This window comes from Protobothrops mucrosquamatus, unplaced genomic scaffold, assembly GCF_001527695.2.
Source record: "Protobothrops mucrosquamatus isolate PMUCROS unplaced genomic scaffold, P.Mucros_1.0 scaffold10, whole genome shotgun sequence".
Classification (NCBI taxonomy): Eukaryota; Metazoa; Chordata; class Lepidosauria; order Squamata; family Viperidae; genus Protobothrops; species Protobothrops mucrosquamatus.
The window spans coordinates 5,615,139-5,641,860 of record NW_015386397.1 but is presented as its reverse complement, the minus strand read 5'-3'; the positions used below and the strand labels follow the sequence as shown (position 1 = coordinate 5,641,860).

Here is a 26,722-nt window from a genome sequence, read left to right as displayed (position 1 = left end):
TCTACATTGGTCTAAATAATGAAAATATCCCACCTAAATCAAGAACTTTTCTTTGTATTCTGATATGTTCATACATTCATGATCATTATGGAATTCATTTCCACTCATACAGCTTTCATTTGAATTAAAGAGAAGTTTCTCCATGAGACCCATAACATTTGATCACATTGGAAAGCATGCAGAATAATCCTCAGTTTTGTTTATGGCAAGTTACTAGTCCAGAATTGCTTCATCTCCATAAAATGGCAACTGCTGTTGCAGACAACAGTTAATAAATACTGTACATTAAACAACAAGCCTATGCCATATAACTAGCTAGTTTTTTTGCACCAAAAAGTTTCATTTTTAATCCAGATAGACGTTTCTGAAGTACATTGGAGCTGTATGTGCATGCTGTTTTGACCACGTATCTCTAGCACAGCTGAATTCAGTTGTATTACCAGTTGTGTATGCTGAGTGATCCAAGCTGTGTGTGTGTCCTAAACTGTCACTGAATGCCTTTAAAAGGAAATATGAAACTTTAAGCTGGCCTGGCTCAACGCAGAAATTTCTGGGTTATCCCAGCTGTACTCTTCCGTGCAGCTGTTTCCCATCGAGCCACTGTTACATATTCACTGATATTCACAGAGTAGGTGGTTTTTCCATTATCAGTTTTGTACAGAATATTTGTCCCCCTCCTCCCTCTAGATTCCTGAAAAATTTTGCTAAGAAATCATTGCCCTCCCACCACCTATTAAGCAGCAGAGGCTGTTGGAGTTTAGATTTTTGCATTCCTCTGTGAGGGAGTGAGCAAACGCTCAAACATTGCCTGTGCTCACATGCTAAAGCTGTTGCCTTCTCTCCAACTATTTTAATCATTGTAGAAAAAAAGGGGTGGGTCAACAAGGCATTTGGCAAGAGCGTCCTTTCCTTCAGTTGAGGTGGAGTCAACCAATGGCCTCAGAGCCTGGAAAATTTTGCAGGACAGTTTCCCCTGACAGCTTTGCAAGGATTGTACCATTTCAATTGAAGCATAAATCCACACGCTCAGCTCTTGGCTTCTGGCTGGTCTCCCAGAACTGAGAGATCTCAGTTTCAGCCTTCACTCCTCTGTCTTGTCACTACAGTGTCAAGCTTCTCCAGATTTTCCTAGTCAGAACTCTTAAGTGACCATGGCAGACACCACCCTCCATATCGTCGAGCAGCCAACTGTATCTGAGGCTTCAGAGGAGCCAGCTGCTGAGGAACCCATTAAATCTGACCAGATCAATGGTGTTATGGTGCTTACCCTTTTGGACAAGATTATTGGGGCTGTGGATCAGATTCAGCTGACCCAGACTCAATTGGAAGAGAGACAGCAAGAAATGGATGGTGTAGTGGCCAGCATCCAGGGAGAACTGGCTAAGCTCACCAAAGCCCACACCACTACCAGCAATACAGTCAATAAGATGTTGGAGAAAGTCCGTAAAGTCAGTGTTAATGTGAAAACTGTCCGACAAAATCTGGAAAAACAAGCTGGACAAATCAAGAAGTTAGAATCCAATGAGACGGAATTGCTGAAGCGTAGGAATTTTAAAGTCATGATCTACCAGGTAAGAGGCCATTTAATCTCATCTATTTACTTTTTTATAGTTGGCCTTTAACAGTGCCAAAACAGATTATTGCCTCTTTCTTTTTTGTATAGAGCTTTCCAAAGCTTCTTTGTTACTAAACACTATATATTGCACCTTCAAAAGTTATCCCATTTCTGAAATCTTGGAGAGAAAAAGGACTGAATGCTATACATGTTTCACTGCCCAAGATTTTGCTAAGATTCCAAAATTGGCCTGCATGCCCATTTAAACCATGGAGGAATTTGATCAAAATCAGAGAGAGAGATTTTTAATTGTTTCATAACAGAAGGGAACCAACCTTTCTCATTAATAGTTACAGAATTGGAAATCTTTTTTTAAGTTTCTCAAATAGTCATATTAACTTCGTTTAGGAAAGAAATCTCTATGCCTTATTGCCACTTTGCAGAGAAGTTGTGTTGCAGAGAATACTGTATAAATTGTACTTTTTGATGGTAACAAGCATAAAGTTATGTTTCCTGATGTAATATTATTTTGTCCTTGTCTTTATGTCCTAGAATTCTTTGCCACTTTGGTGAAAAGCAGCTTTGTTCTGCATTGTAGTTCCCTCCCCTTCCACACACACACAATTCTGTCTCATATTTCCTGGCCAGCTTTAAATTTGTTAATATCAAACAAACAAAAACATGTAATTTCAAGCCAGTCTTCCTTTTCTCTGATAGTCTAAGCTTTTATAGTCTGTATAAAGAAAAACAGGGCATCATAAATTAAATTAAGATTAATTAATTAATCATAGATTAAGTCATATTATTGGGACAATTTTTTTAAAAAAATTCAGCTGAGCTTCTTTTCTACCTGAGGTTGAAATGTGCAAAATATAGTTGCATTTTTACTACCACAACATGCAAGGAGATTGGGTTATATCTGTTTGAGGAATCCAGCAAATAGTTGACTGATATAACCCACTGATTCATGTCTTGAACATTCTCAATTATATCATGCCTCAAAGGCAGGAATACTCCAGATTATATGAACTCAATTCAACAAAGTTAAAAATTATTCTTAATTGGAAATCACTGAAATAGAGTTTCAGAGCTCATCGGATAAAAAATGGAGAAAATAAAAGGAAGGAATAAAAACATTTTAAAATCAGTCTATATCATTACTTTACAAGTATTAAAGTTTGCCTCCCCTAAACTTATGACAAAATTATCTTGGATTGCTATAGAACAGCCTGATTTTGAAAAAAATGTCATACTGTGGAACATAACTTTCCAGATTTTATAGAATAGATTTGTTTGTTTGCTTGGTATATTGGATTTTGAAATAGGCATAGCATACTCATTATGTTAATGAATCTGATAGTGGCTGTGCTAGAAGTTAGACTGCAAGTTCGTAAATCACACCAAAGTACTCCCTAAGAGATGGCATTAAAGCAAATAATGTTCAGCGTTACATCTGAAATATGAGACTAATAGAAATGATAACCTGCAATATGGAAACATTCTTAGCTGGATTATTTTAAAAAAATCTCTATATAAAATGCATATAAAGTGTAATTTAATATCTAATCAAGAATTAAGAGTGTAGATTTTGTGTACTTATTTGTGCATAGGCTCAATTTGAAAGTGGGACACCATGAGTTCAAGTCCTGCCTTAGCCATGAAAGGCAGATGGGTGAATTTGGGCCAATCATACTCAGCCCAGCCCACCTCACAAGGTTGTTGTGGAGAAAATAGAAAGAAGGTATGTTGGATATGTATGCCACCTTGAGGTATTTGTAAAAATAATAAATACATAAATAGAAATAAAATGATTTGGGATTTTTCCCAATCCCATTAGCTTTATTTATTACAATGAAGAAAATAGTGTTGTTATAAGAGTAAACGATAATAGAATGATGGCTTTTGTATACTACAAAAAACAGTAGAACCAATGATTAAACTGTAATTATTTCAGAGTGAGTAGAGAGCTGGCAAGCTAAAGATAACTGCAGAATTAACTTTGCCACATAGATTCATCATAGTGCAAGAATCACAACTGACCATTTGGGTGATGGGAAAAGCTGCTGATTGATATTTTCTAGAACTTTGCTTTTTTGCAACACAACTTTTCTCTTTATACAAAAAAGGAGGATAGATTTCCTTTCAAAGAGGCTTTTTAAAAAATATCAGCCTCAGTCTTTGCTGTTGCTTTGGATGCTTCTCGCCCTGCCTGACACAGTGTGTTTTGTTTCAGAATAGCTCTGGCAGTGATTACTGTTTGGGCTGGGGATTAAGCCATGCTGCTAACATACTAATGTTCTCTGAATTGTAGCTATAGGGCTTGCACCACTCTGAATATGTTCCCAACCAAACAAGTTTGGGACCTATAACATGATTTGAACATTTAAGAGGGTGTTAGTAATATGTATATTCATGGGGCAAAATTGAATTGCTGGCAAACCAGGTTGATGCCTTGATCCTGGAAGAAATATACTGTTGAACACATCAGTTGAACACATCATAACTTTTTAGAAGTTATTAAAACAGTTATTTCTCTAGGTGTAATCCTGTGAATATCTTAAAGTGTACTTCTGTTATTGCTTAAAGCAAATAACACAGGAGCTCAAGGGGCCTAAGTGGAACCTGGTATTTTCAAAATAGAAGACAACTTCTATTCCACCTCCACTGAGGATTGAAATGTAGGAAAGTTAGGATTATTTGTTTATTTATTCATTCTCTTCTCTTGACATAATAGGATTGCAATCATTATTTATTTAGGGCAAAACCCATCAAAACTTGCCTATACAGGTAATCTTAGTTCAGCAACTCAGTCATTAAATGAAGCGGTTGCTAAGTAAAACTGTGACTGTGCTTACAATCTTACTTCAGTTTTCCTTTTCCTCCCTGCAAAGATCATAAATGTGGGCATTGGTTGCAAAGTTACTTTTGCATCATTGTCATAACAGTGAAGGATCACTGTACAAGACAGGCACTAAATGAGGACAATCTGTGCAACATTATCTGAAGTCAGTCATAACAATGGAGCTGGACATCTATTAAGCTATACTTAAGAAGGATGGCTTGATACAAAAGTAGTCAAGACAACTACACTTTTAATAGGTGTGCAGAAGAACAAATTTAAGTCATTATATTTTTCATATAATTTTAATTTCTCGTCATGTTCTTTATTATTTACACATTTATATAATTATCAACTAGTGTTTGCCACTCAGTAATGTTTTGAAAGAAACTTTGTTCATTACGGCACACTGAAGAGCCATGATAAAAGTATTTGCTTTGCTAATAACAATTTGCCTGAGTTTCACAGTTGTGTTTTCAAATGTGCACTGAAATACCTGAGAATGTGTAGAGAATTTAACATTTAATGCGTGGATCACTTCTTTGTGAAAAGAGAATAAGGGTGTGGCAGTTTTTCTGGAAATGATTTTTCTGAATAAATCACATTGTGTAATTACATTTTATGAGTACCTCTGTTATTATATCCTAAGAATGATGTTTGCTTTCTTCTTTTGGTGGCTGAGAGCAATTAAGTGATGCTCCAAACTTTCCAAGTACTTGTAGCATTTTTCCAGATGAATTAATAATTTTTGTTTGCATAGTTCTGCATTTTTGTTTCTCCTTAATTTTTATTCATTTGTGGGGGCAAATCTCTTAGCATTTTTCAAAGCAGTATTGGAACTCATTAATTTTGTTCACCATCGTCTTGCCAGATTTTTGTTTTGCACATATATTTAAAAATATCTTACTGACACAATTTTGAAAAATAAGCAAAACAATTCTCTAAAATAAAGATGAAATATACATAGTAATGGAAAACAATTTTTCTGCAGGAATTTCCAGAGCGGTCCATATCAGAGTTACCATTCAGTTCTAATGCCACTTGTTCAGCTGTGTCAATGTCAGCATCTAGCACATTTCTCTCTTCCAGGAGAACAAAAATGGTTAAATGCAAAAAACACTGGGACTTTCCATATTCCATGTTTCATGCTGTTCCATGAATCCACATACTGCGCTGCTATTGTACTAAACTTTGAAATCTGTCCTTTATATCTGCCAATATTTTTATCCATCTAGTCATACTATAAGAGAAGCCAGCATTAATTTTCTTACAGGTATGAAAAGCAAATGTATAAGAGAATCCATAAGAACCTAGTGCTGTCTTGAATCCAGCAAAATCCAGTGCCCAAAGGAAGCATCTAGTGCAGAATTATTACCTCCCCACCCCCTCTTTCCCAAGTTCTGATATTCAAAGCCAGAGTTGTAGACTTAGCCATTTTGAATAAGCCCAAACCACAAGAGGTTCTATTAGTATGCAAGTGCACGGTTATAAAGACTAGCATGAATTTATTGTAGCATAGCAGCCTCTTTATAAGAACAGTTGAATTTCCTTGAATGCTGCAGGCAGATTTTGACAAATAACCTTCTGCCCTTCAGCATAAAAAAAACCCCCAATTAAAATACACAAATCCCTATAAGGCCATGGCTGTGTCTTCCCTTGGGGGGCAGCTGTGGGATTGTTCTCTTCTGTCTATTTTCAGTATCATTCACGGCCTTGATGTAAAAGTTTCCCAAGAGATGCTTAGAAAATTTAGCTCAGTGCAGCATCTCACAAAAATCATTGGCTTCTTGCAAAATATTTCCAAGATTAGCTCCTTCCCGTAACTCTTAAAAAAATGCATAATGTTATTTCTTGGTGGTGTCTCATATAGAGTAAATTATACTGGTGTTTATTAATAAATTGCTGCTTCTATTGCTGTTGTTTTAAAGCATACCTGGCTGGAAAAACGGCCTTGTTGGAATGTAGTTTGCATTGTTGCAGTAGACTGAGTTCCCCAAGTATTAATTAGCTCATAGGATAGGACAGTGATGGCGAACCTTTTAGAGACCGAGTGCCCAAAAACCGCCCCCCTGCTCCACCTCCCACCCTGCCTGCTCCGCCCCCACCCGCCCCTCACCCCGCCCACCCACAGGGATATGCACCACCTCCATGGCCCGCAGAAGATCACCAAGGCAGCCCTGCAGCACCATGGCAGCCACGCCCTCTGCCCACACCCCACAGCAGCATCTGCACACTATGGGGTGCGAGGGCGGAGTCGTGTCCCTGCTGCCCGGCTATGTCCTTGGCTGTGCTGCTGTGTGGGCTGCACCCAGGGGCGATTCTCATCCAGGGAGGCTGCTGGTGAGGAGGGGGCCACGGGGGGAGGTGGGGCTGGGGTGACGGCACGCGTGCCCACAGAGAGAGCTCCGCGTGCTGCCTCTGGCACCCGTGCTATAGGTTCGCCACCACTGCGATAGAGATGAACTAAAGGAAGCATCTTTTCCTAATAGTGCTCACCATAAGATAGTTAGAAGTGGGGGGGGGGGAACACAGACAGCCACTTGTGTTGGACTAAAGGCTCTTTGAAGCAAGCATAAATCATAAAAACCCAATAACCAGCCATACTTGCGGATGCCACAAAACAATGTAATGAAGTTGAAGGAAATTGTATTGCACACTATGGTTTGATGTTGACAGTGAAAATACTTGATACCACAAATCATTAAAATAAATTATGGTGCAATTTACCTTTTATACATTCATCTAGCACTGTAAATTTAGTTTCATGTAGACAGCTTTTCTCTTGTTCTTGAAATACAGTGCATTTCAGGTCACAATTACAGTCTATATAATTTTTATAGAATAGACAGAATGAGATCATATTATTTGTCTGATTTTATACGTTCACGGATCACAACAATTCTGGATGGCTTACAAAATTATATTAAATAATGCAAAAATCAATAATATAAAAAATAATACACAGTCTAAGAAGCATGCATAAAAAGGCTTTTGCTTAAACAACCAAATGTCTTCAGCTGATTTGATACAAGAATCACATTATAAAGGTCTATATTTTTTTTCTGAACAAATATATAGATTTCACAGGCATTGCAGAGACATAGGCAAATAGTGTCTATTCCAAAGCAACAGAAATCTGATATTTCATCCTCTTAAATCTTAAAATTGTTTTGCACATGCTGCCAGTTAAAATTGATTTTTCATCCTATGTGTTAGGAATTAGGTGTGTCTCAGTGTATTCCAGTAACTCTTTGAAAAAAGGAATAAAAACAATTATATTGTTTTGACATTAACTTCTGGATTATTCAGAACATTATTTTTCTTTATTGATATAACACTATGGTGAGATAATGAGAATTTATTACAATAAGATTATCTCATGGCTATAATTGTATTACATATGTGAGATGGAGAGATGAGAAAGCATGGAAGAAAATTGCCAAATCTTAAGAAGAATCATTTGGGAAAACTTTGAAAATATGTAGAAAAACATGATCCAAAAACAATTAAAAATTCTTTGTTACAAAAAGCAAACTCTACCTACATTCATGTATAGCATTCTGGAGTTAATTTACAATCTGGCATCTTTCTACAAGACAGAACAAAGTCCAAAGCAACAGACTTTTCTTTTGTTGATTTTGTTTCATGTTCAGGAAGGAAGAGCATGTTAAACATTTAGAATGAACAGTCTCTAGATATTTAGACTACACTTTAAGACAAGTAGGGTGGATGTTGGTGCATGTTTCCACTCCCTCTTCTGCACACTGTCTCTAAGTTAAGGACAACGTCAGGAAGGAAAAAGCTTTGAAATAAGCCAGCTGGCCTATTTATATTAAAAGTTAAGGGGATTACATTTTGAAAATATTTTTTCATAGAGAAATCTGAGTTATTTTTAAGATATAAGCTTCTAGTATGTCATTAGTAAGCATAACCTTTGGTCTTAATTTATAAGTTAACCTAAGATTAGATTATTGACAAGGGGGGAAATGGCATGGTTTAACACATTGTTCTGAGGCTAGAGTTGTTTGTAGTCTCTTGATAAATCCATTCCAGAGATAGACTTTAGGAAGCCTTAACCTTCAATGAACCAATCTACCACAGAGACTCATCTTCCAGGTTGCCCATCACAATCATCAATGAGCCCAGGGAGAACCCACAGAGGAGATGGAAAGTTAGTATCCTTTTCTTTAAGAAATTCTGCTTTTCATGTAGAAATGGACCCTCTTGAGTAATACAGTTTTCTGACATAAAAGCCTCCAATAGGTGACAAACTTTGATGGAACAAATTATTTTGACTGACTTATTCAATAGTATACAGCAGTGGTGGCGAACCTATGGCACGGGTGCCAGAGGCGGCACTCAGAGCCCTCTCTGTGGGCACGCACACCGTCGTCCCAGTCCTAGGCCTTCAGCTGGGTTTTATAAAACCTTTTCGCTTTAGGCCTCCGCCACCGTGTGCAAAAAAAAAGGTTCAATCAATCAGTCAATTTCAACTTCTCACGGGAAAAGAAAATCTTGCAAAGTTGGAATTGATTGATTGAACTTTTTAGTCCCACCCAGTCTGCCGTTACCACTGCAGCCACGCCCACCCAATGGGCTACACCCACCCAATGGGCCACACCCACCCGGCACCCGACGATGCATAAGTGGGTTTTGGGTTGCAGTTTGGGCACTCGGTCTCTAAAAGGTTCGCCATCACTGGTATACAAACTTCTTGACTAGGAAAATAAAATATGATAACATTTTATGTTGCTTTCTTAAATGTGGTGGATACTATCTTACCCAACATGTTCTCTGTACTGTACAGTACATAGGACTATCCAATCCAACTCCAGATTAACAATAAAAAAGAGGAAAGAGTAGATCCCTTAAAATTACTCAACAGGAGCTAGCATCTGGATAGCTAATGGAGTTATATTGTAAACCAGTTCTGCACAACATTTTTGAAAACTCAAATTCATTGCTTCCAAAGATTGCCAGTACTGCTATTACTTTGAAAAACACAATGCTCCATTGCTATTGTCATACTGCTCTACCAAACAACTGATTGGAACATCAACTATCTATCTATCTATCTATCTATCTATCTATCTATCTATCTATCTATCTATCTATCTATCTATCTATCTATCTATGATATTTATAAAGCTGCTGATTACAAAAGAGCACGACTTCACAAGAATATGATTTCACAAGAGTGTGACTGAGTGGCATACAATAGCAAGTTAAAAAAATCCATTGTGATTCCTTTTCTTCTATGAATTGTGCAGGCCTATTGTAAACTATCAGGAGTCTTTGCAAGTCAGATGGTATATAACAAGGACTCTCAAGCTTTTTTTGCTCATGACCTCCTACTGAGCCTCATTCACCTCTTTGATATCCTGCCCCTGGACATGCCTGGAAATATGACTTGGCCTCTTGAGGGGGGATATGGCTCACATTGAGAACCATTGGTATATTACATTTAAAAATAAAAATAAAAAATTCAAATGGACCTCTACATATAAATTATAATTGACGATGATACAGTCTTGGATTTGAAATATTTAAAAGTAGAGTGGAATTACCTAAATTCTAACTATACAAATGATGGGACATGACTTGAACCATCACAATATCTGTGCAGGATTCCTGATCATCTGTGATGAGCAACTGTGGATATAGGTCACAAATACCTAAGATATGTAAAAGTAGGGAAAGACTATCATTTTGGGGAGAATTATTGTCAGATTGCTGTAGATGCCTTTGCTTGTGCATCATCCTTGCTGCCATTGCACTGACTTGGCCTGTGCCTAGTGGCTATGCTTATAGAGAAACCTTTAGCTTCATCAATACTGCCCACTGATACTCATTTTCCTCACTATAGCCCGAGATGATCCATGGTGCGCCCAGTGAAACTCCACCGGAGAGCGTGCCCCTTGACCTTTCAGAAGACAGCGAACCTTATGACCTTTCTGGAGAGATTTTGCCTTCTGGCCCTTTAGCAGAAACAGTGTCATGGCACCAGCTGGCACAGAATGAAAATGGAGGCAGCAGCTTTGAGTCAGAGAAGCCCAAGCCATCTGCGGATCAAACTGAGCCCTTTCTTCTCAGCCTCTGAAACTTCTGCCCCTACATTTTAGCTGCTGGCTGCCTCACTGAAGTCTGTAGCCCTGCCCTTTTGCTTGTAAAGCAGTTTTGGGTCAGTTCAGTGGCTTTAGCTTTTGTTGCCCTTGTTGCTATGTTTGCTAATAGCTCTAAAGGAGGGAGGAGAAAAGTATAGCAGTCCACTTTTAAAAACTATGATCTTGTGCTCATTTAGTCACAGTACAATTTTCCCCAATCTTATTTTCTCTGGTTATTTTGGATCCAACTAAGCAGGGCCAAGGACCCTGGCAACAAATTTAGCATGTCTCAAAAGGCCAGCAAATTATTCCTTATTTAATAATTCATTATGGTTTTACTGCCCCAAAAGGAAAGAAATGTGGATAATGTTTTTCTTCCTTTTATGCCCAACCAACTTGGATGACTCTAAGCAGCCTGGCTTGGCTAGGAGAGGACTGTCATTTACTACGTAATATGCCTCAGACAAGCAAATTGGCTTGGGCTGCTTATGTTTTAATACATAATGTAGATAATGCTATACATACTCGTCTTTCACACTGAAAATAATTAAGAAATAAAATCGCTACACTTAGTTCCAGCCTTTGTTCATATTTTATCAGTGTCCTGCTGGACCTACTTATTGTCACAAGCAGCTTAAACTCGACAGATTAACTGCAGCAACTTATGCCTTTAGCCATCCTGGGACAGTGCCTGAGAATATTTAGCAGCATTGATGTCTCAGTATCTGCCTGGTATTTGTTTCCTAACAAATAGTGAAAAAACCCATGGAGTGAATGCTGCATCACATCAAGCCACTAAGCTCTGGAATTTTGCTTTGTCTTTTCTTTGCTGTGATGCAAACAATCCTGTCCTGGCATAGGTCACATTTTGGCATTTTTTTTGTTTCAGGAAGAGAGGGGCAAGCATGGAAGATAAACAGAAATGAACTTTTTTAATTTAGGTATAGTTGGTAGGAAAAAAACCTAAATAATCTGACAGAGAGAATTTTGTTATTCAGTGTACATTTTATTATCCTAATGCCATTATGATTTATTTTTTGGACCTTCATAGATTCATTCTAGATGTTGCTTGGATATCTCATCTTCAAATACTTGCAAGTTTAAACCGAGTAAACCACAGATTTTTGAAAGAGTCAAGATGGTTTTTAGTGTATTATGATATACTATACCAGGGGTAGGCAACCTTGGCTCTTTTACGACTCATGCTGGCTCAGGAATTCTGGGAATTGAAGTCCACGAGTCATAAAAGAGCCAAGGTTGCCTACCCCTGTATACTGTATATACTTACAAATAAGCCAAAAAAAAATAGGTACCAAATGTACCTCAAAAAGTGAATTCTGTTTATCCGCAAATGGGTTTAACAACTAGTATTTACACAATACTTTTTTAAAGTACCTGTATATCCCATATATATCCACATATAATCTCATCTAAGGATAAGCTGACCCTCAGATTTTTAATCAAAATATCAGGAAAAATGGGTAATTTGTGGATTATCTACAGATACTCTAATTCTGAAAATTAAAACATACAAATATTTTGAGAGTTGGCTTATTTGTTTATTTTATATATCATAATTATTTAGTTGCCCATCTCACAAAAATAAAAAATAAAAATAAAAAAGGTGCAGAGGGCATATTTTTCACAATATATTGGTTAAAAATTTGAGGATCAGCTTATTCACAGATGGGCTTATGTGTAAGTATATATAATATTTTTAATATAAGAAAAATATATTCATTTCCCAGCACGATAGAATCTTCATTAGTCGTTTTTTTGTTTTAGGAGCCACTCCATTCACAAGAAATAATGTTTTATACAAAGGACAGTTCTAGAAAAGTTCTTTGTGCATCATACGCACATACAAACACATTCATAACACATATTGATTTAGGTATTTCCAAGATTAAGAAATATCTTGTCCCTTTAAGAATATCTTCCATGCCATACTCAGTGGTCAAGATTTGGATAACATTAACTATGGTTTATTGAACAAAGCAGAGAAAAGGTTATTACACCACGTTAAACAAGGCAACCTTTTCATTCCCTCAAATAATGAATAAAATATGCTGGCTCAGGAATTCTGGGAGTTGAAGACCACGAGTCATAAAAGAGCCAAGGTGGCCTACCCCTGTACTCGGCCATAATTTATTTACCAAGCTATAATGAGTGTTTTCATACTTTTTGCTAAGCTTATGCTATGGTAGATAAATTGCAATGGCTAGGATTGCATTGTACACCAAAGCAAATTAAATAAACCACTTTATTGCCTAGTCCAATGTGAGCACCTGGGTAGTGTAGCTTTTCTAGCTTGGTCTTGATTTAATGTGCATACTTAGTCATGATACTTTGTAAATATAATTTAAGATTTAATTGATCCAGAACACTACATTGTTTGGCTTAGGTTGTTGCATAATGTCATGCACAATATTGGTGTTAGAGTAAAAATGACAGCAATGATAATAATCCATCAAATACTTCTGTGAAAGCTCTTGTAGACCTCCAAATCTTGCTATGGAACATATATTGCATACATATATTACATTATGTTGTCATTTTCATATAATTGCTTCTATCATCAACGTAAAGTTGTTCACTTAGTGACCATTCAAAGTTATAACAGCAATGACTTATGACCATAGCAATAGCACTTAGACTTATATACCCGTTCATAGTGCTTTACAGCCCTCTCTAAGTGGTTTACAGAGTCAGCATTTTTTATTTTTTGCCAGGCTGAACTTTCTCACAACTACATTAGCCTTTAACTAAGTTCCTAGATAACTTAAATAGAGCTGCTGCTAGGGATGCTTTCAATTGAAGTTGATACCCCCACTAAACATGTTTATGGCATTTTTGTGACGGCAATGAGTCTAGTTATTTTTTACTTTGATAAACCATGTTTTGTCATGACATCCAAACACCGTCACTGATTAAAGTTCTTAACTTATTGCATTGAATTTTTAAACACAGTTAAACCCTAAACCATGTGGTTTGTGCAATTGTAGAAATAAGTGAATTTAGTCATGAATACATTTTTATTTATGGCATTGCATAGTCTGAGAAGCCAGTCAGTACTGGTTTATTCAATAAAAAATGGTTAAACAAACCAAGTTGTAGCAAATTGAGCAAATGCAATCTTCAGTGCAAGCAAGTCCCTGGCTCAAATCGATTTGAATAGAGACATAAAGCAAGTTATCCTCAGCAAAATGGTACCACTCTGACCTTACCAGCTTTATAATTGGCAGTTTCACAAAAACATTACTCTTTGCAGTATGGAGATCTTAATGAGATGGAAATACTCTGTGGTATTCTACTTGATGTGACACTTTTAAAGACTGAGAGCCTTGCCTTGAACTGACATATTCCCCATTCCATGAGATAAAGGAATGAATGGTCTTATGTACACTGTTTCAGGACAGGTCATCTTAGTAAACTAAAGATTTCCTGGGCTAAAGATAAATTTTTATCTTTCTTATACTGTACCAGTATGTGCCTCTTCAAGCTTGGAATTCTAGCTATCCAGCCACACCCTTGGCGGAAAAAAGAATGTAGACAAAATTATTTTATTTTTCTGGTTGGACATGCAAGGCCCTTTTCTGGCTCATAAGCTTCAAATTCCTTCCTTAATCTCTCCCTGCACTAAATGAATATACAAGATTTCCAGAAAGAAAAGGGAGAAATTTGGAATGAAATACTTTGTTATAGCCAAGAATAAACTTCATACCAGGCTCCAGAACTTCTGAATGCTTATTTAAAAAACCTTTCCTAACCTGTCTTTGCATATTCCAAACAATTTTACTGTTTTGATTAAACTAATAAATGGATATATATTACTGTTGGTGAAATTTTGCCTATTTGTTTGAAGACACTTTATTAAATTTTCAATTGAAAATTTAGTTTGACTATCAGGGAACTAATTTTGAGTTCAATGTTGGGAATTTAAAAAGCAAGCTACCAATCAGTTTCCTTTGATTCATCTTTTCTTTTTCCTTCTCCTAATATAATAAAGTTTAGAGAATTTGTAGATTTCATTTGCACAACTCACAGGCCAATCCACAGATAAAAAAAATAAAATAATATTTTCAAAAACTGTTTCTGTTTTAAGATGGCATCCCTCCCAGCTCTCCATAATGAGAACTATTTTAGCACATAGTAAGATTAACTTTCCATATGAATGTAAGCATTTTAAACATGTTTTCTTTTCTGCAGCCTTTGGAGAACAGGTCTCTTGTTTTCAGTAGTAATATGGAATATAACTGTGTTTCACTCACCACTGAAAGTAAGGTAATTTTCTGAGAATGCCTTTGGGCAGTTGAGTATTATATTATTGCCTTGAAGTGACACTTTGTGAGACCATCAAACAAACACAGATGTGAATGGACTCAGATGGCATCCTTTAGTTCCCATAAATATTTGGTTGACAGCCATATATACTCAGTTTGCTTCCCTTTCCCTTCCCCAGGACACTAAGTTGAGAAAGTTATTGCACATTTGGCAGCACTTTTTTCCTCTCTTTAATTCTGTGAACACCAATCTAGAATCTAACTAGTAATTTATTCCCTTAATCTTTTTTTTCTGCTTGTGGAACATTGCTTTTGGAAAAAGAGTGGGAAGTTTATTGATAACCACAATTTAGGTTCAGCAAATAGAGGTATGCAGAGCTGGCTTCTCTTTCATATTTGCAGAACTGAGGATAAATTAATTCAAAACTTGTCTCTAGAAAGGAACATGCTTGATTAGATTGATCAAAATGTGCACATATTTTCAAAAACATTATCTGCCTTCCCCCAAAGATTAAAACATGGTAGGAACACACAATTCTTAGTATCCAGCAAAGGCTTTATTATTTGGAGTATCAAACATGCCTTTTCCCTTCCTCTGAAGGCTGAATTAAACTGTTGTTGTTCTGCTTTCTATGCCTCTCCACCCTTTGGTTGCATAATGCCCAACCCTACCAGGCTAGGAACATCACTTGTCTTTGTGCCTTGCTGGCCTTTTATATACGAAGAGGAGTGTTTATTATTAGTGTTGTAGCAACCAGGCAGTTGAGTGTACACATAAAGACCGCTGGATCAGTGATTCATTGCCTAGGAATGTGGACTTGGATGGAGGACACAGGGAGTGAGAAGGAGAAAAGCTGTACTGTGGAATTGACAAGTTGGGAAGGAGAGTTGTGCATCTGAGCTCTTCTATATTGCCTCCTGCAGTTCTCAAAAAGATATATCTGCCTTTTTTCAGTTGTGAAAAGCAGAAGGCCACAAAATAGAAATAGATAAATATATAGAAAAAAAACCAAGTGAAACAAGACTTTTATATCTTTCAATTTAGGTTTGTATTGGTACAACCTGTTCTCTTTTTTGGTCTTTTAAGTGGACTCATGCACAATTATAAAGTTAAAATGTATTTTATTTGGTTCAGCATGATGTACGATTCTACTATTGTGCTTTCTAGGCCCAAACAATCTATACTTTTGCTATAGTATATGGATCTTGTTATGAATTAAACATGATTCAGATTTGTCCACAACTGTACATAGGCATTGACACGTATCTATACTACAAAGCAGTTGATGGATAAGCATAGGTTGTAGATGGTTGCAGATGGGCCGATGCACACATCTCCCAAATCTGAACTATGTGTTGCGTGGAGAAGCACATCCTGCATGCTGATCGATTGATCCAACTTTCTTTTGGAAGACAATTGGAAGGCAGGAACATTCAAATGACAAAATGGAGTAGCTAGAGGATTTAAGTATAAATGCGGCAGCTATACAAGTGTCTCTGAACAAGTTCAATTCACTGAAGACTTTATTGTATTCTAAGGACCCCTAGAAATAAAAGTAAAATTCTGTCCCTCCCATAGTAACCCACAGCATTTCTCTGCTGGTTATAGAAGAACACATCTCGCTTCTCTGGCAGTCATTTATTTATTGTGTTAATTGCAGAGGATAGATGGAGCTTTTTGTTTCATTCCTCTGTTGCAATTTCTTGTTGCTTAAATACAAATCCAATGTATTACTAAATGATTCTCATTGTATTTTAGCTGGGGAGATCTGCAGCTCCTTAGTAAGAAAATCAGTAATGGCAAAAATCATCTTGTCCAGTAACTACTTGGTGTTTTATCTTTGGTTCACAGCTATCTGGAAATACTAGATATGATGCAGGTCTTCCTGTCAGGTCACCCAAGGTAACAAAGAGGCTTGATCCAAGCCCTATAAGGATCAGATATAAGTCTGCATATAATCCCTATTCCCCTTGCAGTGCCCCTAGGCTTTAGTGACAGATACGCAGAGCAGAGGCTCATTTGCAAAGCACTCTAATAGTGATAGATGTTTCAAGCAGCAGATTGTTGTGCACAGACTTGCTCTGCTTAAATTCTGACCTCACCCTTTGCTATACAGGCCAGAATGATACTGAACAATCCAACTAGGACTTGAAACAGCAGCAAAAACATTATTTAGTAAGTAACATTCACAACTGATACTAAAATCTGATCATCTTACAGAAAAGGTCTTTCTTTACAGTATAATGAATTTATTCATTATTTCAGGCTTTTGAAAGATTAGTTTACATTTCCCCGGACTTCTCCAACTGCTTTAAGCTTTTTGTAATTTTCAGCAAAAGTTTGCGTTTCTTATTGTTCCTATAAATGTCTTAAAAACATAAGTCTTCTGTGATTTTCAGCCCAAAGATGCTTTTTCATGACGCAACTGGACTTCCTTATTTTTCTTTGAAGACGTTTCGAGTCTCATCAAAGAAGCTTCTTCAGCTCTGACTGGATGGTGGGGAATGGAAAGATTTATACTCCTGCAGACAGCTGTTCACTTGCATCCTTTTAGCGAGTTGTTACAGCTACCTGGAGGCTACCTGTGATTTTCAGGTTTCCTTTTCTCAACACAACTCCCTTACTAGCACATTTAGCACTTTACTCTTGCCCATTTTTTTTAATTCATCTACCACTTTTGTTCTATAACGCTTACAGGTGTTTAAATTGCATTAGATGTAATAAATTAATATCAGTGATAATATGTGATTTCAGAAATTAGAATAAATCAAATGGGTACATAGTTATTAATACATTCTATGGCTGATTCATAAAATTTATTGGCTTACACAAAATAGAAACACTTCCATATGAGTTGTTTACAGACAGTCCTTGATTTACAATGGAATTATCATCAATTTAGTCATAATGGATAATGTCATTGACTGAATAGCTTAGCAACAGCAATCATGATTGCTGTTGTTAAATGAGGACTGTATGGGACCTTGTGTAACCACAGTCCTGACAACTTCCCCATTGAGTTTACTTGTGGGAAGCTGGAAGGGGATATTGGACATTGTGGTCACGTGACTGTGGACATACTATGACAGCTAGAACTATGAGACCCATCGCAAATACCATTCATTCAGCTTATTTAATGTTGAGCAGTTGTTGAGCATAACTCAAGGGCTACCTGTATATTCCTGTACATTAATCTTTCACTTTTGCCCCCCTTACCTATGTTTTTAAGTTAATTTTACCTAATGTCTACCTGTTTGAATTATAGTTCCCTTGTTTGCAGCAGCGTAGCCACCACAGTGTTTCCTAACTTGATGCTTTCAATTGTGTTGAATTCTAAAGAGCTGGCTTGGTGAAGTGGTTAAGGTATTGGCTTAGAAAACAGGAGACTGTGAGTTGTAGGCCTCCCTTAGGTATGAAAACTGGCTTGGTGACTTGGAGTCAATCATTCACTCTTAACCCAATTCACCTCATAGGGTTGTTGTATGGTAGGGGGTGGGAATAGGATGAAAAAGGAGCATTGATATAATTGCATCTTTAAGTTGCAGATAAAAAAGTCAGGATAAATTCTAAAAAAAAATAGTTGGGATTCTCTTCTGATATTGACTGGGTTCCATAATTTGTGGTATTACAGTTCCCTGCTGAAATGTGGACCACCTGGAAGCAGAAGATCAACAAGTAAGACATGACCTACGTGCACCAATTGGGAGGGTTGGAATTCATCTCTCCTTGTACAAATGTTATGAAGCCAAGAAGAGATTGATAAGAATCAGAGCTATGCTGTCCGGATATGGCTAGCTTCCAGATATAGCTATGCAACTCTGAAGCAAGGGAAACTTTTGTTCAGGCATTAATTGTGCAGTTTCCCAGGGAAGGAAATGATTCCTGATGTTTCTGGCCAATGATGACTGGAGTCTCTGGGAGATGAAGAATTGCCCTTCCAGGTGTTGTTGTGAACAAACTGATAGACCTGCACCATGAAAGGGGTGGGGGATATCCTGATTCCAAATAGCAACTCTTTCCCACCCAACAGAGCCTAATTGTGAAGTTTGGCCTACTGTTGCAACTTTATTACTTTTACAGAAGTTTGGTCTAAGACTCAAATAGGCTCTGAATGTCAGCACAATAGCATGTATGTAAATAGCAAGAGACAAGAATTTCCCCCCCTCCCCAAATGCAAATCTAACATATTAGCCAGAGTTGTACTATTTTAATGCATCACCATTGAATATTTATCTATGTTTTTGTATAACCACATAAAAACATCTCTTGAATTGCTTGTACCTGTAGCTTGAATACAAAGTTTTGAATGCAATGAGTGCTTATTAGGAATTGCTAGCAGGGAAGAAGTGAAGATACAGCAGAGCCCCATTGATGGAAGACAGTATAGTTAGTGATTGTTGAATAAGGAATGGGAAAGGATTGAATAAGGGTCGTCTAGATTTTAGACAATCTTCAGTCACTGAAGAAATTCACTGAGTGATTTTGGGCAAGTCACTGTATGCAGTGAAATGTACCCTACAAACCTGGTACTAGATCTATAGAGTCTACAGAGCTTTGAGCCAGGAAAGCATTGGCTAACAAAAAAAGTGATGAATAAATAAGTGGAAGCTGAAGCACTTTGCATAAAATTAGAAAAGGAAAGAGAATCTAAGGATAAAGGGGGGAGGGGAAAAGGAAAAAAGAATGGGATTATAGAATCAGAAAATTTGTAATTATTAATAAGTCTGAGTTTCCTGATGAAAAATAGTGAATATTTTTCTTTTAGTGTCATTGTAAGCACTCTGTTGTTAGATATGCATTTTGCGTTTCTTCCAACATAACATCATTCTGCTTCTCCTCCACATCTCCTCCTATGAGATAGATTGAGAGAGATTGATTACCCCAAGAAGCTTCAATGGATGTTGAACTTGGATCTCCCCAGTCCTATTCGCCCATCTCTAAGGAACCAAATGTTCTGTTTTCGGGAAAGAGGCATTGAGATGAAACAGCGAGTTCCAAAACAGTCCTTCTTTATTGCAACACCAACAGAACAGCTTACACAATGGTGCGGTTCCCTTTTATAGTCCCCTGCACAGTATCTTGCTGGCCAATTGTTGCAAGGGATTTTCCCGCCTTGCACATGTGCACAAGGCTGGGAACAGCCTTTCTGGTCCCGGGCATCCACGTGGTCTGCCCCGGCCAATCGCTGCAGCCTGCGCCTGCCGGCCCAGGACATAATACCCCTTCCCCCTTGGATAAAATAATAAGGCACACTTATTATTTTAAATACTCCAACACTCCATTAAATTGCTTACATTGCATATATACACAACATGCTACAATCTTGCTACAGCCATACTCCCCCACTCCTCTTGAGCTACATTTACTTATTCAGACCACTAGGCCTGCGCAAGAACTGACAAGGACCGTACATAGTCCTGTAAGTATTTGGAAGGACCTCTGGCCCGCCCTGATCTCCTCATCGCCGGTATGTGTGCCTGGCCTGCCAGCTCACTGCCATGCTAGGCAGACCAGGGCTTTATTGCCCCCAAGACGCAGGTGACTCACCCAGCTGCTGACTGGCTGGATCCGCTAAATCCAAGCCAGAGTTCCTTGGGGGGGTGGAATTCCCCAAGTCCAGTGGAGGGGTGGAATTCCCCAAGTCCACACTGGACTCCTCTTGGGAACGCTATCCCTCGAGCCCAAGACCAGCAGCTGGAGTGGCCTGAGTAGCTGATCTACCTCAATGGCCCATTTCCCCAGTGTCTGTGCCACAGGTGCCAGTCAGGGGCCGCCTCCATGGCAAACCCCCTTCCTGGAGCAATAGCTGGAGCCTGTGAATGTCGGAGAGACTCCCCGTCTGGAGCAATAGCTGAAGCCTGTGAATGTCTGAGAGACTGTGGTCCACAATCGTAACTGTGGTCCTCCTCCCCCCCCCGAGAGCAGAGCCCAGAGTGGAAGTGTTGCTGTGGAGCCTCCAGCGCAGTTGGTCAATGTGACGTCGGATCACCCGACCACCCTCTAAGGCCACTTCGTATGACAGTGGCCCAGAGACCTTGCATACCACTGCTGTGACCCAGAGATGTCCAGGTCCATAGTTCCTTGCCCAGACCGGATCGCCCACCTGTAGTCTCCTAGGTGCCCATGGCTGTGACATGTGTGACGCCACCCGGTCTGGGTGCAACCTGTCCAGTTTTGTGATGAGGCGGCGACCACAGCGGAGTTCAGCTAGGCTCTTCCCAGTAGCTGTGCAAGGTGTGGTGCGGTGGCAAAGAAGAAAGTCCGCTAACCTGTGATGCCAGTTTCTGTGAGTGATCCTCTTTAAGGCATCCTTGGTTGTGTGCACCATCCGTTCAGCCTGGCCATTGGAAGCTGGATGGAACGATGCAGATGTGGCATGCCGGATCATGTTTGCCTGGAGGAAAACCTTAAACTCAAACGAAGTGAATTGGGGCCCGTTGTCGGAGACCAGGACATCTGGAAGTCCATGTGAGACGAAGATCCCTCTCAGCACCTGGATGATCCTGGCAGTAGTAGTGGAGGAGAAAGACATGACCTCTAGCCACTTGGAATGGCTGTCCACGAAGAGTAAGAAGAATTGCCCCTGAAAGGGCCCAATGTAGTCGATATGGACCCTCGACCAAGGGGTATGAGTCTCCTCCCACTTATGAACTGGGGCCCGGAGCAACTCAGGCCTCGACTGTTGACAAACAGTGCACCCGTGGACCTGGGCCTCAATGTCTTTGTCGAGCCCAGGCCAGCAAAGATGGCTGCGTGCTAACGCCTTCATCCGGACTATTCCCGGAAGTCCCTCATGCAGAGACTGCAGGACTCTAGTCCTCAATGAGGTTGGGATTACCACCCGGCTACCCCATAGGACACACCCCTTGAAGGTGGAAAGCTCGTGCTTCCTCTGCCAGAAGCTCTGGAATTCTGAGCCTGGACATGTGTCAGGCCATCCAGACAACACTCAGGTCAACACACGTGTTAGTGTGTGATCGGTGGCTGTTTCTGCAGCCATGTCCCTAGCATTGAGGGGAGATTCAGGCAAGTCCTGAATAGACAGGATGCGGTTGGCAGGTGTCGGCTCTGCCTCTACCTGCTGTAATGGCAACCTGCTGAGGCCATCTGCGTGGCCCATGTCTTTGCCTGGCTTGTGAACCAGTGTGTGGTCATATGCAGACAGGAAGATAGACCATCTCAACATTCTTGGGGATATTATGTGTGGGGTTTGTTTGTTAGTTGTGAACAACCCCAGCAGTGGCTTATGGTCTGTAAAGACCGTGAAATGGCAGCCATATACGAAGTCATGGAACTTTTTTATGCCAGCCACTATGGCTAAGGCTTCCCTATCTATCTGTGCGTAGTTGCATTCAGCTGAGGATAGGGTCCTAGACTTGTGTCCCATCAGCCTTCAAGTGACTTAACACAGCCCCAATCCCATAAGGGGACACATCACAGGCGAGGCACACTGGCAATTGCTCATTGAAATGCGCTAGGACTGCATTTGAAGAGAGCAAGGCCTTGACCTTTTTGAAATTCTTTTCATGGACTTTTGTCTACTGCCAAGGAGCCTGTTTGTCCAAGAGCCAGTGTAATGGCTCAGCCACTGCAGCCTTGTGGGGAAGGAATGAATGGTAAAAATTTAACAGTCCCAGAAAGACCTGAAGTTTGCCTTTGGATTTGGGACTTGGAGCCTGCTGAATTGCCTGCAGCTTGGATTCAGCAGGGTGGATGCCCTGAGCATTAATGCGGAATTCTAGAAACTCAGTGGAGTTAATCCCGATCTTACACTTGTCTTGCTTCAGCTTCAGCCCCACTTGGTGGAAACGTAGCAAAACGGCCCTCAATCTTTCGGCTAAATTGTCAGCTGAGTCCCCCGCGATGAGGACATCGTCAAAGTATGGGCAAACGCCAGGAATATTATGGAGCGTTCGCTCCATTACACTCTGAAAGATGCCAGGGGCCACATTTACTCCAAACTGCAGTCTTCTTACCTTGAATGCCCCCCTGTGAGTTACTATAGTTTGGGCCTCAGCCGTTGCCTTATCAACTGGCAATTGTTGATAGGCCTGTGCCAGGTCAAGCTTAGCAAAGATCTGGCTTCCCTCCCAGGGCTGACCATAGGTACCGGGTACGAATGCTGCTGCAGCGCTTTGTTAAGCGTGCACTTGTAGTCCGCACAGATTTGGACTTCACCATTGGCCTTCAGTGGCGTAACTATGGGGGTTTCCCATGGACTGCTGTCCACAGGCTCTAAGATACCTTGCTGAATCAGCTTATCTAGCTCTGCATCTATTTTACCCTTTAAGGCAAAAGGCACCCTGCATGGCTTGATTCTAATGGGTGCTATGGCTGGATCTAGCCTCAGAGAAATCAGGGGGGCTTTGTACGAGCCAAGTTCTGGACTAAACACATCTGCAAACTTCTTGCAGACCCCAGCCAGGCCTGTTGTTTGCACTCTGTTTATTCCAGTCACCTGAATCCCAAAGGCCTCAAACCAGTCGAGTCCAATGAGGTTCGTGTGGTCTCCCCCAACCACAACTACATCTAGCAGCCCCTCAAAATTCCTACATTGCACCTTGAGCATGGCCTCCCCCCTCACATTGACTCTGGAATTCTGGAAATCTGTGAGGATGAGGTTCGACGGCCTGAGTTTAACCCATAGGCCGCTTCTGCTGCAAATCTTGTTAAAGGTGTCTAGGGAAATGATCGATAGAGCGGACCCTGTGTCCAGCTCCATCGACAAGGAGTTCTTGCCTACCACATGCCCTGCAGATGGCAGTGCGGAAACGGCAGTCTGCACGGTGATGGCAGCCTCCACACCCGATGCACCAAGGGGATGATGCTGGCTGGGCCTTCCCTCCGTGAGGCCTTCTCTCTGGAGCCTGATGCAGCCGGTCCACTTCCGAGTCTGGATCCTGTTCGGCTTCCTCATGAGCAACCTCTTGATGGACGGTGGTTGGAACTTGAGGGGGCTTGGCGAGCCACAAGGCCTTCACAGCTCCGCCTGCTGCTTCTTCGGCGGCAACTTCCCTCAAGGCATCTTGGAACGTGAGGCCTTCCTTCGTGAAGAGCTTCTGCTGCAACTCCCGGCTTCGCAGGCAACAGACCAGCTGATCTCTCAGCCTCTCTTCCAAGTCCTTGAGTTCGCAGGGCCTAGCTGCTTGTCGCAAGGCCGCAACAAATTCCGCAGCAGACTCACCAGGCCTCTGGTCCCTCTGCTCAAACGCCTGTCACCAGGTAATCACTGAGAGCTTGGGTTCAAAATGCTCTCAAAGCATCCTCTTCAAGTCTGTGTAGGTGATTGATTCTAGTGGTGCTGGGGCGACCAGATTCTCCGCAATATCGAAGGTCTCTTGCCCACAAACACATAGCAACGTGGCAGCTTTGAGGCCGTCTTCGCAAATTTGATTCACCCGGAGGTAGTTCTCCACCTGGGCCACGTACGAGCTCCAGCGTTCTGGATGAGCTGTATCAAACTCTGACAGCCTGCCTATCTTCGCCATCGTTGCAGTCCAGGAACTTCGTCCACGGCTGCTGCTGCAAGGTTTGAGAAGGGGCTTCCCTCGCTGAGCTCACCTCCAGCGTTTCCGTACTGGCAGGCTGAGTCGCGATCTCCGGACACTGCACTTCTCCGAGCTGCAAGCCTCCCGTGGTGAGTCAACTTGGCTTCTTACTTCGTTTTCCTTGCAGGCATCCCACCTTCGTCACCAATGTTCTGTTTTCGGGAAAGAAGCATTGAAACAAAACAGTGAGTTCCAAAACAGTCCTTCTTTATTGCAACACCAACAGAACAGCTTACACAATGGTGCGGTTCCCTTTTATAGTCCCCTGCACAGTACCTTGCTGGCCAATTGTTGCAAGGGATTTTCCCGCCTTGCACATGCGCGCAAGGCTGGGAACAGCCTTTCTGGTCCGGGGCATCCACGTGGTCTGCCCGGGCCAATCGCTGCAGCCTGCGCCTGCCGGCCCAGGACATAACACCAAAGACTCAGCTTCATTTTAGACTCAGCTTCATTATAGCAGAGTTAGGATGATGGTAGGAAGAAGCTATTTGGAACAATGGAGAAAATAATCGAATTATAATATTTTTGTAAAAATGGAATCTGGAAAAGTTTCTTTTAGGGGAAATTTGGAAGTTAGCTTTCTGTCCCTCCTCCCATTCACTGATTCTCCTCTTTCCATATTCAGTTAGTAATTCTAACGGAGAAAGGACTGGCAATAAAAGAGTATCAGTAGAAATAGGAAGGATTAAATTTCCCCCCAGTCACATCATTCCTCTCCCTCCAAATATTTCCACAGTACCATTCACTATCACTTATATGTTTGGGCAGCTCTTGCTAGCCAACAAAAAATATGGTAAAAAATATGAGCATTTGCCTGGAAGACAAAATTCATTTGGACAGGTAAGATTTGGTATTATCTCATTCTCCGTTTCATATGTGTCTCTTGATTGGTTGATTGGATTGAATTATCAGACAATAACACAGACCCTTAAAAAGCAGTGTTCTATTTCAAGCTACTGGCATTTCACTAATAAGTTTAACTCTTGGTAGCTTAAGGAGTGAAATGACAAAATTACCAACATCCCATTAGGAAGAATGTGAAAACTCACTTCATCAAACAACTCTTATAGGAAAAGGGAAAGAAGAAAAGCTACACTGAGGATTCTTGCTTGGCAAAATTGAGATACTTAAAATGTTCCCAGAAGTCTTAATTCTTGTTGTGAAGAGAATTAATTTCCATTTTTGACTTCCCTTTCCCTTCCTTCTGTCTCTCAGTCCTGTTCCCTTTAGCCTATGGGAAAGAATTTCCCCAGTAATTCCACAGCTTTCCCCATTCCCTCTCTTCAAATAGTACAGCTCCTGGGTCATAAATCTTCCTATCTTTAAGCTTCTGCCCCAATGCTCTGTATGGTAGTGGCTATTTCCAGCATGGCTTGAAAATGCCAGGCAGGATGCACGCTATGTGCTGCTTGGGTGAAAACCAATCTCATTTCAAATCTGCTCCCTTCTCATCCACATGTCTTTTTGCACACTTTATATTTGCTTGCAGTCACAATGCTAGGCAGATCTCTGTGATTTGTGAAAAATGATTAAAGGGTAGGGTGACAGATAAAGAGTTGGGAATTTTTTAAAAAAATATGTAGTGGTCTACCTATATCTCAAATGCACCACTTAAATTGAAAATTGAGTGCTCACAATTGAAAGTTTCTCCATTACAAAAACCCTTTACACAAAGAAAACCTAATTAAAATCTTTTCCCCTAATTTAGCTGGTGTAAGGAATGCTTTAGTGTAGAAATAATAATGTGAATCCCCACGCTAGAGAAGGCTGTGTTCTACTGACAGCAAGTTATTGGGGCAGAGAGGGAACATACTTGCAGTGGGTGGGAACAAAACTTAAGGGATTGAGCTCATGCTCAATGCATGAGGTCACATCTCAAACAAAGCCATGGTTGTTTTAATCAGGATTCACTGAATTAGCCAAAATTAGGTAGGTTTGCACAATAAATTAAACCCAAACCAACCAATGTACAATTTTGCTTGGTGCAATAACTGGGCCCCAAAACTTTCAGAAAACATGGCCATCCCAGACACTATCCCAGGGGCATCTGAAACTAGAACAACAACAAAAATCAAAACACTACAGAGACGTAAGTCTAATGATTGTTTAATTTTGAGGTAAAATTTTTGGGTATTTCTTATTTCTTGCTGGTGACATTAATTACCTGTTATGAGGAAGTACAGCTTTTTAGTCTAAAATAGGGATTGGCAAACTACAATTCACAGGCCGAATTAGTCTCACTGCCTGCTTTTATATGGCCAACAAGCTAAAAATTGAGTGGGCAGTTGACAGATTGCCAGACCCTGGGCCTCAGATAGGCAGGGCCTGACCCTTTATAGGAAACATTTGCTAACCTCGATCAAAAACACTGTTGAAACTTGGAGCTTCTAAT

At 40.2% G+C, this 26,722-nt stretch overlaps 1 protein-coding gene across 1 annotated transcript in view; it reads left to right on the top strand.

The window, feature by feature from the left end:
- The first annotated feature begins 887 nt into the window (after positions 1-887).
- Positions 888-26,722, top strand: part of CAVIN1 (caveolae associated protein 1) — a 33,823-nt gene continuing 7,988 nt past the window's right edge. The window contains exon 1 of the mRNA XM_015810463.1: positions 888-1,571. Coding sequence (XP_015665949.1) covers positions 1,152-1,571 — 420 coding nt within the window. The 5' untranslated portion in view covers positions 888-1,151. The remainder of the gene's footprint in view (positions 1,572-26,722) is intronic.